The 20,819-nt window shown below is 37.6% G+C and overlaps 1 protein-coding gene across 1 annotated transcript in view; it reads right to left on the bottom strand.

The window, feature by feature from the left end:
• Positions 1-20,819, bottom strand: part of FAM135A (family with sequence similarity 135 member A) — a 153,936-nt gene that overhangs the window by 59,275 nt on the left and 73,842 nt on the right. The window contains exons 9-12 of the mRNA XM_065400926.1: positions 19,577-19,730; positions 16,249-16,326; positions 12,765-12,814; positions 8,273-8,428 (exon numbers count right to left, since the gene is read on the bottom strand). Of these exons, the coding sequence (XP_065256998.1) occupies positions 8,273-8,428; positions 12,765-12,814; positions 16,249-16,326; positions 19,577-19,730 (438 nt within the window). The remainder of the gene's footprint in view (positions 1-8,272; positions 8,429-12,764; positions 12,815-16,248; positions 16,327-19,576; positions 19,731-20,819) is intronic.

Raw genomic sequence — 20,819 nt, 5'->3', positions numbered from 1 at the left:
GTAGACTTTCAGTTATACTGTCTCCTTAGATCTTAAATTTGCTACTCTGGAAGCATAAAAGCAATCTTGGCTAGTTGGTCTTTGTTTTCATCATCAGAAAAACCACACTTTCCACTTCATTTCTGTAAGAGATTGCGTCCCTTTGTTCTGGAAAAATGGTTAAAGCATAGTCTAACCCAGAGACAACCCTTAGAAGGAAAAGTTAGCATGGCCTGGAAAATATGGAGAAAAGATCATGTTAATATCCCTTCCCTGTAAGTCTGAGGGAGAGCTTGGATGGGTGTTCAAATGGGAAAGGCATAAATAAAACAAAACAAAAACTGCAATGAGACATTTCAATCAAACATCAAGGGAAAAGTTCTTTAGAAAGAAATTAACTCTTCCTCTTTGTCATAGGATCTGGCCCTTTCACACGAGTCCGGGACCAGCCTACCTGTGACAGGCTCCTGTAAGGGAGAACAAGCCACTTGGGCCCACCTGGAAGTGGTAGGTTTATTATTGTTAGGATTATGGTGGCACCCACATTCACAGAATACAGTAAAACAGTCCCTGCACTGAAGATCTTGTAATTTAGGAAAGGAACCCAGTGCATCATATTAATAAAAGTGATATTATTCAAATTATACAAAATTAAAGTACAATTGATTTTTGTCATAAACCAGTGATTAGAAATGGTGTGTGTGTGGGGGGGGCTTTTAGTGGGTTATAGATTGTGGTGTGTGTGTGGGGGGGGGGGGGGGGGGGGCTTGTAGTGGGTTATAGATTGCTGTAATAAACCATAAAACCAGTGTCTCTATTTGGTCCACGATTTTTAGTGTCTAGCAAAGTTATGAATTTAAGCTTCCAGGTGTTATGTGAGTTTCCCTTGAGGATGAGGACTGACAGGTCACATACAGAGTGATCACTTTGTGAAAAGTGTTTACCCACAGGTGATTTGGTGTTTTTGTCTTTCATCATTTTTCTGTGTGAATTCATTCAAGAGCATAGTGACTGTCTCGTGTCACCCACATAGTTGTTATTGGGGCATTTAGGACACTGGATGATGTACACCACAAGTTGTAATAGGCATATGTAGGACCCATGGACCTTGAAAGATGTGTTGTGGAGGTACTGATTATTTTAGCAGTGGGGATATGGCTGCAGATTATGCATCTGCTGTTCTGGCAGGATCTGGTGCTGCTTTGAGTTTCTGTGTCCTATTCTGTGGAGCTTGCTTCTGATGATGAGCTTAGAGAGGTTGGGGGTTGTTTGAAAAAGGGGGTTCAGGAAAGATTTCTTTCAGGATGTAGTCCCCATCAAATATGGGTTGTAAGTGTTTAATGATACTCCATATGGGTTCCAGTGTGGAGTGGTAGGTGACAACTAGGGGTATGCAGTCGGAGAGGGTTTTATATCTGTTTTGAAGCAGGTTCTCTCAGGGTATTTGGGTGACCCATTCCATGATGCAATCTACTTCTCTAATGGAGTGTCCTTGTTTGGTGAAGGCGGTTTTAAGTGAGTTAATGTTTATATCCCTTTCTCCTTGGAGCATATTCTGTTTTCTTGGCATGTCGGCGGTGGTTACTGGATCTGTGAAGGTAAGTGTGGTGATTCGTGGGTTTCTTGTATGTAGATGTTTGTAGGGTTCCATCCATGAAGCTGATCGTGGTGTCCAGGAAGTTGACGTTAGTGTGAGAGTGGTCTAGAGAGAGTTTAATGGATGGATGGTAGTTGCTGAAGTTGTGATGGAAACCTATGTGGGAGTTTAGGTCTGCTCAGAGGATGAAAATATCATTGATGTATCCTCAGGTATTGGTTTCATGGTGAATTTGTCCAGAAATTCTTCTTCAAGGTCGCCTATAGATTGGAAGAGATTGGCATATTGAGAAGCCGTCCTAGTTCCCTTGGTTTCTCCCATGGTTTGGGCAAAGGGTTTGTTGTTGAATATAAAATTGTTGTGAGTGAGGATGAAATGGATGAGTTTGGGGATATGTTTGAGGTGGCTATCTGAGTGTTATCCATTGTCTTGAAGATACTTGAGGCAGGCAGCGATGCCACCATTTTGACAGATGGTTGTGTATAGGGATTTATCATTGATGTAATGATAGATCTGAGATACATCAATGATATTTTCATGGGTCCTACAACAGTGCACTAAACGTTTCAATAACAACTATGTGGGTGAAACGAGACAATTAATACACTCTTGAATGCACTCTCACAGAAAAATGATAGAAGACAAAAAACACCAAATCACCTGTGGGGAACACTTTTCACAAAGTGTATCTGACCTCTCAGTTCTCATCCTCCAAAGGAAACCTATACAACACACGAGAGCTTAAATTCATAATTTTGCTAGTCACAAAAAATCATGGACTGAATAAAGACACTGGAGTTATGGCTTATTAGAAATGAAATGGAAAAAAAAATAGAAATAGAAATAGAAATTAATGGAGATATCCCATCTCCTAGAACTGGAAGGGACCTTGAAAGGTCATCGAGTCCAGCCCCCTGCCTTCACTAGCAGGACCAAGTACTGATTTTGCCCCAGATCCCCAAGTGGCCCCCTCAAGGATTGAACTCACAACCCTGGGTTTAGCAGGCCAATGCTCAAACCACTGAGCTATCCCTCCCCCCACAAAAAGTGTTACCCACAAAATGCCCCCCTCACACACACACACACACACACACACACACACACACACACACACACACACACACCATTTTTCTTCCCTATGACTAGACACAAGTTAACTGGCCACTTCACCTTGAATGGTTTCTTACAATATCTGTTAACTACTTAGGCTGAACAATATGCATTAACTACTTATGCTAAACAACCTGTTCCACCTTGTATTTAGCTGTGACACTCGAAATACATTTCCCAGACCCAAAGAAGAGCTCTGTATAAGCTTAAAATCTTGTCTCTTTCACCAGCAGAAGTTGGTCCAATAACTGGTCCACCTTGTCTCTCTAATATCCTGGGACCGACAGAACTACAACAACAATGCGTTATACACAACTGTTTATTAAGTGAATTTTAACACTTATGAAAGGAGCTGGATTAACAGCTCTAGACAGTTCTCTGTATATGTTGTTGGCAAGCTTGACCAAGCTGCCGCAAACTTGACTTAAAGGAATCAGTACTAGGGATGCAATGGTAGTTCAGTCTCTATGTCTCATTGATGTTTGACTTTTATGTAGAGACTACAATAAACAAGGGTATCAACTAGTGCCCAATATCCATGAGGAAATGGTCAGATTACCAACACTCATTTAATACATGACACCTACCAACCAGCAGATGGCAATGACTTTCTATCATTACCAACTTCGGATGACTTCATAATGGAGACTTAGCTGTGAAAGGTTTTGTACCCTGTTATAAGTCATCTATCATGAAGTCCCCCACAATTGTGTTTTATGGTCCTCCAATAAGAAATAAATAAAGAAATAGGAGGGATCTTTTAAAAAAAAAATCGTATTATTGTGGCGAACACATTGTTGCCCAGAGATGCGCAGGCAGGCAATGTGAGATTCTTAGTTTTCTTAAAATTTTAGTAGGGACATCAGGCTGGAAGAAATAGTTTCAGGATGTGTTCAGGCCTACCAGAAGATGTCACCATAGAACAAAAATTTATCATTACAAAATGTTTACATACTAGATTGATTGATTTATATTATAAAAAATAACACACTCTAATTTTAAATCATTTTTTCACATAACCTACTTAACCCAAAACCTCATTAACTGTACATTGTAACTGTGTACACACAAACTCTCACTCAACAAGACTGTAGTTATTTTTGTAATGTAGCAATCAAAATCTGTTGCAATTTTTAACTCAGAGGGATGATGTCTTATTAAAGGTAATCTGCAAGAATTTTAAATAATAAAATAATTGCATTACGTGCTGAATGTCTCCAACAACAAAAATTCAGCACAATTGCTTCAGAAATATTTATATTGCAATATCAAGACATACAATAAGCATAAAAAACAGACCCAGATGTCTTTGATAAACACCACACAAAATCCAGTACAAGGAAAATCAGTCAGCATAATACAGGTTTATCTCAGGGAGAGGTGATGCTTTGCAGAAGGGATAGTCTATAAATATGAGAATGGTAAAATTAGCAAAGATGAAGCATTTAATAGAGCACATTATCAAGTAACGTATGAATTTACTGCAATAAAAGCGCAAAAGACTTTCTGTGCCAGAGAGGACAATAAATAGGATCTCTCATATCATAACTAAATTTATTAGCAGCCTGAAACCAAAAAGGCTGCACCATTGGACATGAGCAGAACAAATCATAAGTGAGATCCCTTTTCACTGCAAGCTCTCCAGCACAAGGATATCTCATGAATCCCCAGACCATAAAGACTCACACTAGTATTTAGTGCATAACACAAAGTGCTATATTGTGCATCCCAGAATTAGGTTTCGAGTACACAGTCAAACATTCTCTGAAATCGATGCTCATAAATTTACTATTTCTTTTTACATTTTAGGTCCCCATAACTCCAGGATTGTTGGCTGCTGCTCCAATATGTGAACAGCAGAGTGTCTTCTATGGACTGTAACATGAACCAGAGTTTTCTGCTCAATCCTGCAGCCAACCTATATGGGGTCAATTAAGTGGACATGGATTTTTGGTTATTTTTCATTAAAAGGCATGTGTTTGCACAGTGTTTCAGAGAAACAGTTTTTTTTAATCTTTTGATATAGAAAACAATAAAAATCACCTTTGCAAACCAGTGCTCTATAAACTTTAAAAGCTCCATTTAACTGCCCCCTACAAGTTGGCTCCAGGAGGGTTTCCTAGTTGATGGTACATCACCCAATTCATGCCCAGCTGTGGCCAAAGAGCTAGACCCAACAACTTGAGTTTGTCAGGCCTAAAACAAAAAGAAAAGTTTAATATTACTTATGTCTTGCATGCCCCTTTCACCCTTCAATGTCTGGATAGAGCATCTATTGTATGGGAACCTTAAAATTTTGTTTTAAAAATACTTGCAGATCACTTTCGAAAAGAGATGTGATTAGCTTAGTTCTTTTTAGCTATAAAAAGGGTCACATTCAAGTACAGAGCTGTCACTTCAGAAACATGGCAGAGTGTGCATCCCTCCGTACGACCCTACATTGTGGATAACATGGAATTATTCCATCTCAACTTGGGGCTGTGAATCTGGATTTGCATCTCTGGGAAGTATATTCCTGTAGCTACATTTGAAGATTTAAAAGTCTGGTTTTCTGCCAAAAAAAGTAAATTTGAGCAATGTTTATGCTCAAAACGATTCTGAGGTCAAAAATAGCTTGAAAGCAGTCATCCCTCAACTTCAAAAGACAGAACCCAAAGCAGGACCATGTAGTAGCAAATGACTTTATTAGTACACAGTACAAGTTCCTTTTAAATACATCATATCCCAAATGGATATAAAAAGAATATAAAGATAAAAACGCTACTGTAAAACCATACAATGCTGTCAAAAATATGGAGGGGACCTCTATAGAAACTCTGTGGGACATTACAGTGGAGTGGAAGCCAGCAGGGATAGGGATCGTGGGAAAAAATGTTTTTGATTATGTGTATATCTCAACCCAGTTAACGGGGTGTTTAGCATATACTGATGAAGTAGACTGAAATTACCTAAAATAAGTGCATCAATATTTAATTTTCAAAGATAACTGAGCTAGAAAGATAAAAAATAATTAAAATCAGAGGATATTTAAAAACAAGATACTGCCCATACAAATAATTACCTAAAATATTTTATCTTTAACATCAGGGCTGAGGTAGAGAAAAAATATTTATATTTTTGTATTCTTATTATACACAGTCTGTAAACATCAACATACTATCTGGGCTCTAATACAGCTATTTCTAAGTAAGAGCGTCTTCCCCTTTATGTCCAACCTCAGAAATAATTTGGAGGATCCTCACTATTGCTACTGATTTTACATGGAAGGTGCTCAGATACTACAGTGATGAGTGGCAGTGTAAGACTAGGATAGATACATAGTTGGGTGGGGTCATCAAACTACTAATAAAATATCCTCCCTACAGAATGAGTTTTGCATTAAGATTCAAGGCTTAGTCTGTCCAGGAGAAACCAGTTCCACAGCCATGAGTTCTTTCACTAAGAAGGCAGAGTACCCAGCTCTTGTGCTAGGTATACCCTGGACTCAATCAAAGTGTCCCTGATAATCATAACTGTGGGGCCCAAAGAGAAAGATTTTTGAGACAGCTGGGTTGCAGGCCAGCCAATGCTTTGTAGAGGACTAGAACCTTGAAATGGACTTTATGTTGGATAGGTAACTACTGTAATGTATAAAGCACTGGTATGATGTGGCATGATGGGCCAGTGCTGCTCAGCAGATCAGCTGCAAAGTGTTTTACCAGCTGCAGCTTCCAGGTGACTTTTTGTTTATCCCAGATATAGTGCATTACAATAATTTAGCATGAATATGACAAAGTCATGGATCACTGTAGTTAGGTCTCATTCAATAAGGTCTGACACCGTTTCCTGATCAGCTATAAACAGAAGAGGTTTCTAGCTACTCATACTATCTCAGAGTCTACACTCCAATTTTGCACATAACCTTGATAAAAGGGATGTAAAATACTAAACAATTAAACCGTTAACCCCCAGCCCGGCCGTCCGAAGCAGCCCCAGCTGTGCTGGCCCTCCAACCCCATCCCCAGCTGTCCTGCAGGAGCAGCCCTGCCGCCCAGGCTGGCCGGCCGGAGCTCTCCCCTTTAATCAGTTAACCTATTAAACAACATAATTGTAATAATTTAAATGGTTAACTTTTTAAACGGATATTTACCTCCCTACTTGATAATTGAAGAGAGGAAGGAGAAAATACCTTCAATTTGAGGTTCCGGTCATAGTTTTTGCTTATTCTTGAAAATATTTTACTCTTAACCAGCATCACCTCTGTTTTGCCTAAAATAAGCCCATTTTATAAAAATATATAATATATAAAATAATAAAATGTTCCAGGTTGTTTCTGATTTGTCTCTTCTCTTCTAAGATTCCCCATAATAGGCTTTTCTCTTCAAGAAGTTATGAATGCTATCATTCCTTAAGTTGCACATTTTGATTCATGACTGGCAAGGAATGCCTACATGTAACAGCGAAGTACAATGGGTAGACCAGCTAGGTAGGACTCCTAAAGAAAAATATATTATTCTGCACAAATGCTACTTCTCCAGAGCCTGAAATTTATCTTCTAAGCTGGATTTCTTATTCAGAAATATAATTAATTGCTGCTTTGTAGTAAACATGTGTGTCTTTTAATTACTGTATATACTCGTTCATAAGCCGAATTTTTTTAGTAAAAAAGGGAAGCACCAGAGAAGGGGGTCGGCTTATGAACGGGTATAGAGAGGGAGAGTTGAGACACAGGCCCTCCCCCCAACAGAGGGAGCAAGGAGAGGCAGCACAGCCAGAAGGGAAGAGGCAGGGACAGAGTCTCTCCTCTTCTGGCCACGCTGCTCTCCCCCCAGCCTCTGAAGCAGCTGCAGCTCCGGGGCTGGCAGGCTGCAGCCGTGCCGCTCGGCCCCGCTCCCCAGAGCAGGCTGTGGCCACACCGCTGGAGCACGCTGAGGCCGTGCCACCTGGCCCAGAGACATCCTCCCCTGGCTCTCCTCAGATAAGGTGGGAAGGGATGGGATGGGGAGAGTGTGGGGGTCCCGGGCTAGGGGTGGGGTCATGTGGAGGATGGTCACAGGGGTTACTCCCCTGACTCTCAGCTTCTCCCCACCAAAAAATTTCCCCACCAGTTGCTATCCCGGCCCGTCAGCATAAGCAGCTGGCGCACCGGGACACTTTGTTTACTTAGGTTTACCACCGTGCCTGCAGACGCTCGAGGTAAATAAACCATCTCAGCCCAGCAGCGGCTTATCCTGATGGCCTGGGAGCCAAAGTTTGCTGACCCCTGAATTATAGGGTCGGCTTATGAACGGGTTATAAAAATTTTCCATTTTTACTTATACACCTGGGGGGATAGGCTTATAAACGAACCGGCTTATGATCAAGTATATACGGTACTTTTAAAATCACATTTCACCAATTAGCATCATTTAATCCACAATTATAAATGCAGTACAAAAGATACACTCAAAGTTCTACTCTTCTGATTTTCACAAACATAGCAGAAAAAAGTAGAATTTGTCATCTCATTGAAAACCTACCAGTTTACAGAATAAAAAGGTCATCAATAAAGCTTTAAAAGATAGAATTTGTTCTATGTAATGCTCAACTGTCAGGTTCAATACTTACCCTCAATGTGTGATGTTCTTGTGCTAGTAATGCTGTGACTTCTTCCTGCAAGGTAATGATCTCTAGAAATTGCCCCCACAGAGCCATCAGAAGAGAGCAAAGCTGTGCAAGATTCATGTTTATAAGTTCTGCCAGTTCATCAGGATTTTCCATTTTCTGAAGTTGGGAAAAAATATTCTTACTAAATCTATAAATGCTTGTTTATAGATGATGCCTTCACATGTACACAAAACCAATGAAATAAACTCAGTTTCATATGGTAAAGTATTTACCCTTACAACAATTCTACAAAAAAAAAACCCTCTTAAATTATAGCTTTTTTGTCCAAACATCAAAAACAATTCACTTAATTTAAAGTTACATTACTAACAGAACACTTCTTGTGCGGTTCCAGCTATTACCCTGGAAAGTCTTTTAGAATCAGGTCACATCGTCTTAAATTACAATAAGAACTTGACTCATGTCAACTGTAATTTTAAAATGAAGGCCAGGTTGTAACCACTGTACTTGGTAGAGTTCTAAACTACAGTGTGAAGTACAAAAACTAGGAATCAGGAATTAGAAACATGACACACTAACAAAAATTGTGTCACAGCCAATGATGGGTGTTGCAGGGATAAAACTGAGATACTGATGTTATCTTACAACTAGTTTAAAACAAGAGTCATCTCCTCTCCAGAACTGACCCCACTGATTAGGACCGTGTGGTACTTGTATTTTTAAGTCTGTTTGCTTCCTCAGGGCCCACTCTCATGAGGTGTTAATGACCTCATAGAACCACAAAAGAAAGATACATAGGAAATGAGTCTTTCCTTCTTCATAGTTTACTGCATCCCTAGGACATTCTCTTGTAGCATGGTTCCATTAGAGTTAAATGTAATTTGAGCGCTAGGGATGGTGTCTTTGGTTAGTATTCCTCACAATAAGGGATCTTAATAGTCCACTACTATGTATATTTTAACACTAATCTAACTGATCTCAAAAATACAGCACCATACATTAAAATTGCTATTGGACCAGCTGCATGTTCTTGAAGCCCTACTATAAACATATGAATGGCAGGAGAAGTGGTAAGAGAAGGTAATTGAAGTGAGAAATGATCAAGGTATTGAGGCAAAGGTTTTAGCAGCTGAGTTAGTAAAGAAAGAGCAGATTTTGGTCACGTTACAGAGAAAGAAGAATCAGGAATTACATGTAGTGTGATAATGCACAAGTCCTCCCTTCTTCAGTTCCTTCCCACTATTTGTTGCTCTCATTTGACATTTTGTCTGAACTTTAGGCTGCATGCACTTCAGGGCACAGCCCAGGCTGAAGGAGGGGGAGGGACAGGGTAAAGGCAGCTTCCATCTATATTTGTGCCTCCAAGATTCTGTTTTGGGGGCATTGCCAGCAGATCGAGGGACGTGATAGTTCCCCTTTATTCGACATTGGTGAGGCCTCATCTGGAGTACTGTGTCCAGTTTTGGGCCCCACACTACAAGAAGGATGTGGAAAAATTGGAAAGAGTCCAGCGGAGGGCAACAAAAATGATTAGGGGTCTGGAGCGCATGACTTATGAGGAGAGGCTGAGGGAACTGGGATTGTTTAGTCTGCAGAAGAGAAGAATGAGGGGGGATTTGATAGCAGCCTTCAACTACCTGAAGGGGGGTTCAAAAGAGGATGGAACTCGGCTGTTCTCAATGGTGGCAGATGACAGAACAAGGAGCAATGGTCTCAAGTTGCAGTGGGGGAGGTCTAGGTTGGATATTAGGAAACACTATTTCACTAGGAGGGTGGTGAAGCACTGGAATGCGTTACCTAGGGAGGTGGTGGAATCTCCTTCCTTGGAGGTTTTTAAGGCCCGGCTTGACAAAGCCCTGGCTGGGATGATTTAGTTGGGAATTGGTCCTGCTTTGAGCAGGGGGTTGGACTAGATGACCTCCTGAGGTCCCTTCCAACCCTGATATTCTATGATTCTATGATCTCTGACAGGTGTTTGTCTAACCTATTCTTAAAAACTTCCAATGACAGGGATTCCACAACCTCCCTTGGAAGCATATTCCAGAGCTAAACTACCCTTCTAGTTAGAAAACTTTTCCTAGTATCTTACCTAAATCTCCCTTGCTGCAGATTAAGCCCATTACTTCTTGTCATACATTTAGCAGACATGGAGAACAACTTATCACAGTCATCTTTATAACAACCCTTAACGTATTTGAAGACTTATCAGGTCCTCTCTCAGTCTTCTTTCCTCAAGACTAAATATTGTGACAAAGTTCCTCCTCTATCTTGGTGGGTCCTGCGCTTATTGGCGCATTTTCTTGCCTCAGAGATTCACCATGTGGGTTGGGGAACAGCCCAGAGACCTTCCCCTCTGGAAGAACCCACAGTCCAGGTCAATTGGGAGGTTTGGGGGGAACCCGGGCCCGCCCTCTACTCCGGGTTCCAACCCAGGGCCCTGTGGACTGCAGCTGTCTATAGTGCCTCCTGTAACAGCTGCATGACAGCTACAACTCCCTGGGCTACTTCCCCATGGCCTCCTCCAAACACCTTCCTTATTCTTACCACAGGACCTTCCTCCTGGTGTCTGATAATGCTAGTGCTCCTCAGACCTCCAGCAGCACACCCTCTCAGCTCCTTGTGCCTCTTGGTCCCAGGTCCTCATACTCGCACCACAAACTGAAGTGAGCTTCTTTTTAAAACCCAGGTGCCCTGATTAGCCTGCCTTAATTGATTCTAGCAGCTTCTTCTTAATTGGCTCCAGGTATCCTAATTAGCCTGCCTGCCTTAACTGGTTCTAGTGCAGCCCCTGCTCTGGTCACTCAGGGAACAGAAAACTACTCATCCAGTGACCAGTATATTTGCCCTCTACCAGACTCCTGTACCCCACTGGTCTGGGTCTGTCACAATATGCACAGGGTTTTTTTTTAAACCTTTCCTCAGAGTTGTTTTTTTCCGAACTCTTTATCATTTTGTTGCTTTCCTCTGGACTCTCTCCAATTTTTCCACATCCTTCCTAAAGTGTGGTGCCCGGAACTGGATACAATACTCCATCTGAAACCGCAGCAGCGCCAAGTAGAACTGGACACGTACCTTCCATGTCTTACATAAAACACTCCTTTTAATACATCCCAGAATGATGTCACATTGTTGATTCATATTTAATTTGTGATCTACTATAACCGCCCCAATCCTTTTCAGCAGTACTGCCACCTAGCCAATTATTTCTCATTTTGTAGTTGTGCATTTAATTTTTCCTTTCTAAATGTAGTGCTTTGAGATATCTTAGACATATTTGGAGACACAAGACTGGAGAGAAAAGACAAAGGACAGAGATTTGGTAATCATTTAGGTGAGGATGAGAGAAGAGATGGGGAACAGAGACAGAATCTCTAAGTGATACTAATGGATAAGAGAACAGGGGAAAGGAAATGATGAGACACCTCTGAAGAAGATTACATGGTGATCACAGCGACGCAGGGGAAACCAGAAGAATGCAGAGGTGAGGAAGCTGACAGAGGATCTAAGGAAGAGAGGTGTGATCAGCTATGCCCAAAGAAGGAAAGAGATAAAGAAGACTACATAAATGGAAGAAGCTTTCAGTATGTGAAGCAACGTTGGCCTGTGAAACACTTCCTAGTGGTCCACAGAGAGCTGGCTAGTCACATGGTGCTGACTTTCCTTGTTTCCAGCTTTCACATCATATTAAATACAGGAAAATATTTATTTTTAGCTAATGTTTCTTTTCAACCTAAGCTATACTGCTGTATGCAACTGCCTCAGTAATATTATGCTATTGAGAATGAAGGGGAAAGTGGACTGCATATTCCTGAATAACAGGGGAGATGGACCACACTAAGAAAATATTTGTGAACTCCTGCTTTAAGCTTTAGGAAAGGAAATCCAAAGGCATACTTGAAATTGTGTGTGTATTAGCAAAATAAGGAAAGTTGAGTGAATGAAAGTAGTGAGGGAGACTGGGGCAGTTGAGGGATAATAGAAGGAAAACATCAGAACCTGGAGAGGAGGTAAAGTAGAAGAAGAGAAGGCTGTTGAAAGAAAATCTTTTTTTTTTTAAATTTTCTCAGATTCTAGTCAGAGAAGGATTAGAAAGAGAAGAAGACATCTTAGAAGAGAGTAGAATGGAAAGAAGAGTTGGTAGAGTTTGGCAGTGAAGAGTCCATCTGGAGGAGAAATATTATCAAAATTAAGATTGAGTCAGTAATCTTTTGCATTTCAAACATCACTAGTAACCATATCTCTCAACCTGTCACAATCCATAAGTGGGATACAGCATCTCTTGGAATAAGCAACAAACAACACAGAAAATAAATTACCAAAATCAATAATTTTTCTCTGCAGCAATCTATGAGTGGGTTGTAGCCCACGAAAGCTTATGCTCTAATAAATTTGTTAGTCTCTAAGGTGCCACAAGTACTCCTGTTCTTTTTGATAGAAAATACTTTGCTTTTAACTTATTTTACATTTATTATGAATAAAAGACAAAAAGTACCTTTACTTCTTCACACAGTTCTGTAAGGCGAGCTTCTACATCTATGTTCTCTGGAAAGATTAGGATGCATATGCATGAAATTATATTTTACCAAATTCACACCCATATTTTCCAACTTGTAGAACAAATCAACTTCCCTCATAAAGCAATTTAACAAAAAAGACTCCAAGAAAACTTGATGTCATTTAAAGTAGTATCATTAATTTGAAATCTAGTACATTTCAAAATCTGAGCTACAACGTTTCAACTAATTATTAAGACCCTGAGTCTCTATGTTATTGTTTCATTTTATTTTATAATTACATTTGCCTGTTTTTAAAAAAATCTCTCCTGTAGCTGTTTGAAAGACTTATAAAAACAATGGGAAATGAGTAACTGACAATACTGAGGGAACAGGGACACATGGTATGCTGACAAATACACAAAGAAAACCTATTGATAAAGAAAGAAAAAAATGTCCTTTGATCTTAGTAACCTTAGATATTACCTATTACAACTTAAGGTAAAACATTTTCATACAGAAGTGTGATTTTTTTAATTGATGATATCCCTTTAAAGTAAAACAGCATAATAGAATGGAATTGACATTTGTATCTTAGTGATTTGAAGTTCATGATTTAAATCAAGACTACGGTCATGATGATGCAATCAGATCAGTGTGGCTGGACCCCTGCACAGCCTCACTCACTTCAATAGGACTCATTCTCATGGATTGGATTGCAGGATCAGGGCCTAAGGGTTGATTATATGATGTACATTCCTTCTTTCAGGTAACACATAAGCCTCAATCCCCTTCTAAATGTGAAAAACTAAGCACATAAGTAGTCCTGTTGAAGTTAGTGGGATTGCTTGCATGACTAATACTCACACGTGTAAGTGTTTTCTGGAGCTGTTTCACAGTTATAAACAGTTATTTTCTGAACTTTATAAATTGTTCATTTTTCTCAACTAAAGAAAACTTCTGGACTAAAATGCTTTCATATCAATAGACAATTTTTGAATAATTAAAACAAATTTATTCTTTTAAGAAGTCTGTATAGACACTGTTTTGTATGTACATAAGCATTTGTATTGTTGTACATCTAATGTACATATAATTTGTATATGTATTTATATACTTGATAGTGTAAAAATAAACATTTTGCATAAAATTTTCTAAAGCATCTAAATGACTTAAGAGCCTAAGTCTAACTAGAAAAGGGGCTTATGCACTTTTAAAATTTTTATTCTTTAAAACTATTCTTTTAAATATCTGCCAAACTGATGTTATCAGAAATACTGCAGCTCTGAAATAAATAACAATTAGAACTATTTTGTCTATACATTTGGAATGGCAGCATTTTTTCTTTTGAAAGAGTTTAGAGCATAACAGTAGAATCTGATCATGTGCAGGGCTGAGAATGGGACACAACCTATTTAAATAAAAAAGAGGGTAGCAACTGAATGCCAGGAACACTTACAAAACAACTGCATATCTCTCACCTACTCAAAAAGAATCTATTTTTAAAGAATTCTCTCAGATGAAATACCTTGTCAAATAAGTTGGCCAGGCTACCAAAGTTACCACTTTTGTTACCTTGATTCAAATTATTCAGGGAATACATATTTGTTCAAAAAGAACTACTCTTTATCATTTCAAGTTGTCAATATTGTGAAATTGCACATGACAGCAGCTTGAAATTAGATCACAAAATGTGGATGACTTATTTATAAACATATTCTACTTTTTGGAAATTCTTATGTGCCATCTTTACTCACACTGTTTAATAAGAATAAATTTAGTGGTGAAATTAACAGGACTGTTTGCAGAGTAAGGCCCAGTTCTTACAAAGATTTATGCATGAGCCTCACATCATAAACTCTCAGTAGTCTCACTGATTTATATTGCCAGGAGATAATTTATTTCTTCAATTGTCCTTGATTTTCATGATATTGTAGGTATTTCAAAGAATGGAATACCAGATAACTACCCTAGACTAATCTGTATACAAACACTAATTTAGGGAACATTCTGCAATCTTACTTCAGGCTGCATGAATAAGGATGGCAGAATATACCTCAAAATTAATTTTTGTGTTCAATTTGTATGGTTAATTCCATTTTTGAAACATTGCAATATCATAAAAATGAAGGACAAGTGAGGAAATACATTCTCTCATGGAAACATATGAGTTAACACAAAACCTCCTGTTATAAAAATTTTAGGATATACTTAATATTTACAGAATGACAAACATTTACTTAATTTATATTAATGGATTTCTTACAATGTTTTGGGTAAAAATGTATTTAAAATACCTATTTTCAAAAAAGCTTGAAAGTAACACCAAATGACCTAATCTACATAACTAAAAGCCTATTTTGTTTTGAGAAACCAAGCTTTCAATTTGTAGTAATGCAAGTTGTCAGAAACTAGTAAAAAACAGCAATTAAAAACAATTACATACACTCCTATAATCTAAATGGCTGATAAAGATAATTATCCCATCCTCACAACAACTTAAATGAAAATTTGTCATCTGAGATACATTTTCAGTTGTGTGTGGGACCATGCAAATTCAGTTACTTGTGAAAAAAATTATTTGGCTTATTCAACCATCATCATGCTGAAGGTTTACCATGCATGTCAACTGCAACCCAAAATTGATTTTACACCCCAATTATAAAACTTTGAGGAACAAGTTGAAAGATGAAACTGAAACTGTAATACTATAATTAGCTGAATATAACTAACCTTCAATCATACCACCTTATAAAGTAAAATATTCTGTAACAGTAATGTTCATCCAGCAATGATTTGATATGATTTTGCTGGATCTTTCGTTAAAAAAACAGTAAAAAATTCCAGACAAAACACAGTCATACTTGGTCTATGCTAGGCCTACTAGAAGTCTCTGCACTGCCATGTAAGAGACCTGCGATTGATTTGTGGACCAGTTTCTCTCTCCCCACATCTGAGCTGGAGTGTGCTACAATATCATCCTCCCCTGGCCACTTATGGAACACTGCTGACAATCTCCAAAGAGAGAACAGCTGCAATTTAAGCCTTGAGAACTGGTTGGTTTAGAAATAAGAGAAAACAAGTCGGGAGGGCTCCAGCAGAGACATGGAAGATTCCCCAGGAAGAAAATACATTCATCTTTATCATTTAGAAATTTAAAGTTGTACCAATTAATGAAGCTAAATGAAATTCTTGTTTTCTCCAGTTATTTGGTTTCAAATCAGCTGAAGCCATTTAACTAATCAATCACTTCTATTTTATTAAACAGAAAGAAACTAAACTGCATATCAATAGTGGTAGCTCATTCCACTGATATACAGTGCTAGATTTAGTCCAGCCACTGTTTTCACTGGAGTTCCACACACTTGCATCAGGGTTGAATTGATCCTTAGGTTTTTTTGCTCCTCCTTAAACCTGAAACAAAAATACTCTGCACTAATAATAAAAATCTAAGGGATTATATCACCTGCTTTAAAAACATACCTAGATAGGCGTCTCTCTGGGTTCGTGGATATTTTCTTCTGAGAAGGCGTTCATAAAGGACCTGCATGCTGGCCTTGGCTAGTTATAAGGATTGCACACAGATGACTAGTTACTACACTCTTTTTTTTTTTTTTTTTTTTCAATCTGTGCTTATTTGCCTTAAAGTTAGTAAGAAAGTTTATTGCTAGCCTAGAAATTAGTGCAATTAGAATAGAACATTAAAGCATATAATTTTAGTATAGTTTCTAGATTAGGTGTTACTCATGATGTACATTAACACTGTTTTTGAAATTTTCTAATGCCTGTTTTGTTTTTTAAAAATGAATATTGATCAAATGCTAACAATTAAGTTTATTTACAAAGTCCAACAGTATTTTGCGTATGCTGTTGCAAGTTCAATTTGTTTAAAAAAATACAGATCAACATTTTGAAATGAATAAAAATGTACATCATAGAATTAAGTGAACAAAAGAAACAAAATTAAAGCAAGATAAAGACATTTTATTTAAAACAAATAACAACAATACTTTTTATGAGATCTAAAAAGGATTTGGGATTTTTTGCCCCCAAAAGCCTATTTGAATCTCGGATATAAAATATACGTTACCATGTAAAAACTCAAGATAAATAGTAATAACAAATGACAAAAATAAAACGTGTATTATAGAATGTGAAAATCTAGTGTGCAAGTTTTTTTTAAATTTTTACAGAAGTGCAGTTGTCTCTGATTATTGCTAGTTTTTAAAGAAAACAGTCCTTGTTCTTAGCTATCAGTAATGGTTATTTTCCAGAAGCAAAAAGTGAATAATGTTAGCAATGTTAGTATCTGTATAAACAGCTTTAGTCACTGTTGTCATATAAACAGTCCAGATATAGGTATATACAATATAACAGAACTAACAGAAAAAAAATTCACAGACAAGAAAAAAGAAAAGATATTACATACTAAACTGTAAAGATTGAGAAAAAATTAAAATATAGAAAATATCATCAATAAATGTATAGTATATATAGAAGACGAGTCAATTTTCAAAGCACTAAATATATTATTTTTGATTATTTCTGTTCAAACTTGTAGAATCTCAAAGTAAATTAAGATTCTGAAAGTAAGTATGATCCCAACCCATGTAACACTATGGGAAGCTTTCCACTGACTTCAATGGGCCTTGGATGATACTCTACAGTTGTATTATTCAAATCCCGGTTTCTATTTTATTATATATATATTTTATTTTATACAATGTGTTAGGGAACTGAAGGAAAAGCTGTGATTCATTCAGGAGTTCAATCTGGAGTTTCAATTAAGTAATTTTGGTATTCTAAGCATAACTTTACATAAAGAGTAAAACCAATAGATACTATTTGGCACATAAGGCGTTTCCTTACTAAAAGCTGAGTCATTCACATAAAAAGGGTGTACCCCGCCACAGGAGGATTAAAGTAATTGGCACACAATATACTCTGCATTGTGACTATAAGCACTGCTACTGTTCTTGATGATAGAAAGCCTAGTTTCTAGTGTAAATGGTACTTTAATGAACATAAATTTTTATGCAGGAAAAAAAAGACACTATATCAAATAGATTACAGTAGAACCTCAGAGTTATGAACACCATGGGAATGGAGGAAGTTCATAACTCTGAAATGGTCGTAACTCCGAACAAAACGTTATGGTTGTGCTTTCTAAAGTTTACAACTGAATATTGACTTAATACAGGTTTGAAACTTTACTATGCAGAAGAAAAATGCCGCTTTTTTGGGGGGGGGGGTAGTTTACATTTAACACAGTACTGTACTGTGTTTGCTTTTTTTTTCTTCTTTTGACTCTGCTGCTGCCTGATTGTGTACTTCCAGTTCCAAATGAAGTGTGTGGTTGACTGGTCAGTTCATAACTCTGGTGTTGTAACTCTGAGGTTATACTATATTTATGGGGTATTCCTCATATAATAAATTCTTTTCTTTCATTTTTTGCCAACACTTTTCATGTCTCAAAGTCCTGCATGGTAAATGCCTACTGATTACTCATCCTATAATGTTAAAAGACAAAGCTAATTAACAGTAGACGAAATGGTAATCCATATCAAACAACATACTCATGGATTCCAAAATGCCCTTCCCTCCTTTTTTTTTTAAAGACAAAAAGTTTTGATGTTCAACACAAACATGCTTGATGTAAACTCTAGTGGTCTTTAAGAATGCCAATGTATTATCCCTTTACACCTATGCCATCTTTTTGGTTCCACAACTCAAAACAGACATTAGCTTAGTACTAATCTTGCATGTTAGAGTATGTCTACACTTAAAATGCTACAGCATAGACATTGCCTACACCGATGGGAGGGGATCTCCCATTGGCACAGGTAATCTCCCTCCCCGAGAGGGACTTAGCTTTGTCTACACTGGGGGTTAGGTCTGTATAGCTATGTCTCTCAGGGGCATGGATTTTTCACACCCCTGAGAGACAAAGATATACTAATGTAAATTCCTATTGTAGAACAGACCTATTATTAGAACTATATTTTTAAGCAATATTTCCTTAGCTCCATTTGCAAAAGGTGGCTGATTCAAACTCTAGTCAGTCTCTTTAAAATTAATAAAATTTATCGAGTCCCCTTGCATGCTTTCTCATCGTAGAAATATGTTCTCTAACTGTTCAATTTTAATCATGACGAGAAAGTGGCTACTCTCAAAACTAAGCGTAATCTTACTGACTGTTCAGTTACATAGATTTAGTCCATAGTGTAATCTGTTTTTCCAAAGTCTCAGATAATTAATATTATGTCAATTTAAGAGCATCCAGCCTTTAAAAAACAAAAAATTGACTTAGAAATAATTTCTTCTTGAGGCCTTATTTTCAAGTTTTCCTCATGATGTTCTTTTCAAATCAAAACTTACAGCATTTAGAATTTTTTTTAGAATCAAACTTTAAACTTACTTATATACAACAATCATGATTCCTTACAGCATGCACATAGGCATAATACAGTATTTAGACTAGGGTGGGGATTTGCTTCAAATATTTTTAGTACTAATGTAATGATTTGAAAAAGCTTCAAGAAAATAATTTAATATCATGTAAAGCCAGTTTTTAAACCTTATTAACTTGATGGCAGTGTTTTTTGTTATATTTCTGATCATTACTATAAGACTCATTTCAATTCCAGTAGTAAAATAGCAGGTGCACAACAGGTACAAGATGTAAGATGAATTATATTTCAGTCTAGAAGAAGGGAGAGAAAACAGGCTTTTCTAAGGAGCACAGCAAGAAGACAGAAAATATCTTTGTGATAGAAAATAAAAGTGATTTATTTTCTTGTGTTCAGCATACCCAGTTCTATTCGGTGAGAGGAGGGGAGTTCCTTTGCTACCATGATGAAATAGCCGTGTAACCCTTTAAATGCAAGCAGCAAACTGGCACAAAGTGTATAGTGGAGATTGTAGGCATGATTCAGGAAGGACTCCGCAATCACAAAACTGCAACCCTAAAAAAGGATTAGTATACATATTAATTACATACTATAAAATTGCACTAGCAGAATAACTAAAAAGATTTTCTATAGATCATCCTCCACCCCAAACTCATCTGAAACTGAAACTCATACATGGGCCTGCAATTTCCACTGGAGTGCAATCTCACAAAAAAGATAAACACACTAAATTAGGGCGGTCAAGCGATCAAAAAAATTAACCACGATTAATTGTACTGCTAAACAATAATAGAATACCATTTATATAAAAATGTTTGGATGTTTTCCACATTTTCAAATATATTGATTTCAATTACAACATGGAACACAAAATGTACAGTGCTCACTTTATATTTATTTTTATTATAAATATTTGCACTGTAAAAAACAAAAGAAATAGTATTTTTCAATTTACTTACTATAAGTACTATAGTGCAATCTTTTTATCATGAAAGTTGATAAATGCAAATGCAGAATTATCTACAAAAAACTGCATTCAAAAATAAAACAATGTAAAACTTTAGAGCTTACAAGTCCACTCAGTCCTACTTCTTGTTCAGCCAATCGCTCAGACAAACAAGTTTGTTTACATTTGCAGGAGATAATGCTGCCCACTTCTTGTTTACAATGTCACCTGAAAGTGAGAACTGAAGTTTGAATGGCACTGTTGTAGCCAGCATTGCAAGATATTTACCTGCCTGATTTGCTAAAGATTCATATGTCCCTTCATGCTTCAACCACCATTCCAGAGCACATGCATCCATGCTGACGATGGGTTCTGCTTGATAAGATCCAAAGCAGTGCAGACCAACATATGTTCATTTTCATCATCTGAGTCAGATGCCACCAGCAGAAGGTTGCTTTTCTTTTTTGGTGGTTCAGGTTCTGTAGTTTTCACATCGGAGTGTTGTTCTTTTAAGACTTCTGAAAGCATGCTCCACACCCCGTCCCAATCAGATTTTGGAAGGCACTACAGATTCTTAAACCTTGGGTCGAGTGCTGTAGCTATCATTAGAAATCTCACATCGGTACCTTGTGTTTTGTCAAATGTGCAGTGAAAGTGTACTTTAAATGAACAACATGTGGGGTCATCATCCGAGACTG

Source organism: Emys orbicularis, chromosome 3 (genome assembly GCF_028017835.1).
Source record: "Emys orbicularis isolate rEmyOrb1 chromosome 3, rEmyOrb1.hap1, whole genome shotgun sequence".
Taxonomy (NCBI): domain Eukaryota; kingdom Metazoa; phylum Chordata; order Testudines; family Emydidae; genus Emys; species Emys orbicularis.
The sequence above is the reverse complement of the archived record's forward strand: the minus strand, read 5'-3'. Positions and strand labels throughout refer to the sequence as shown.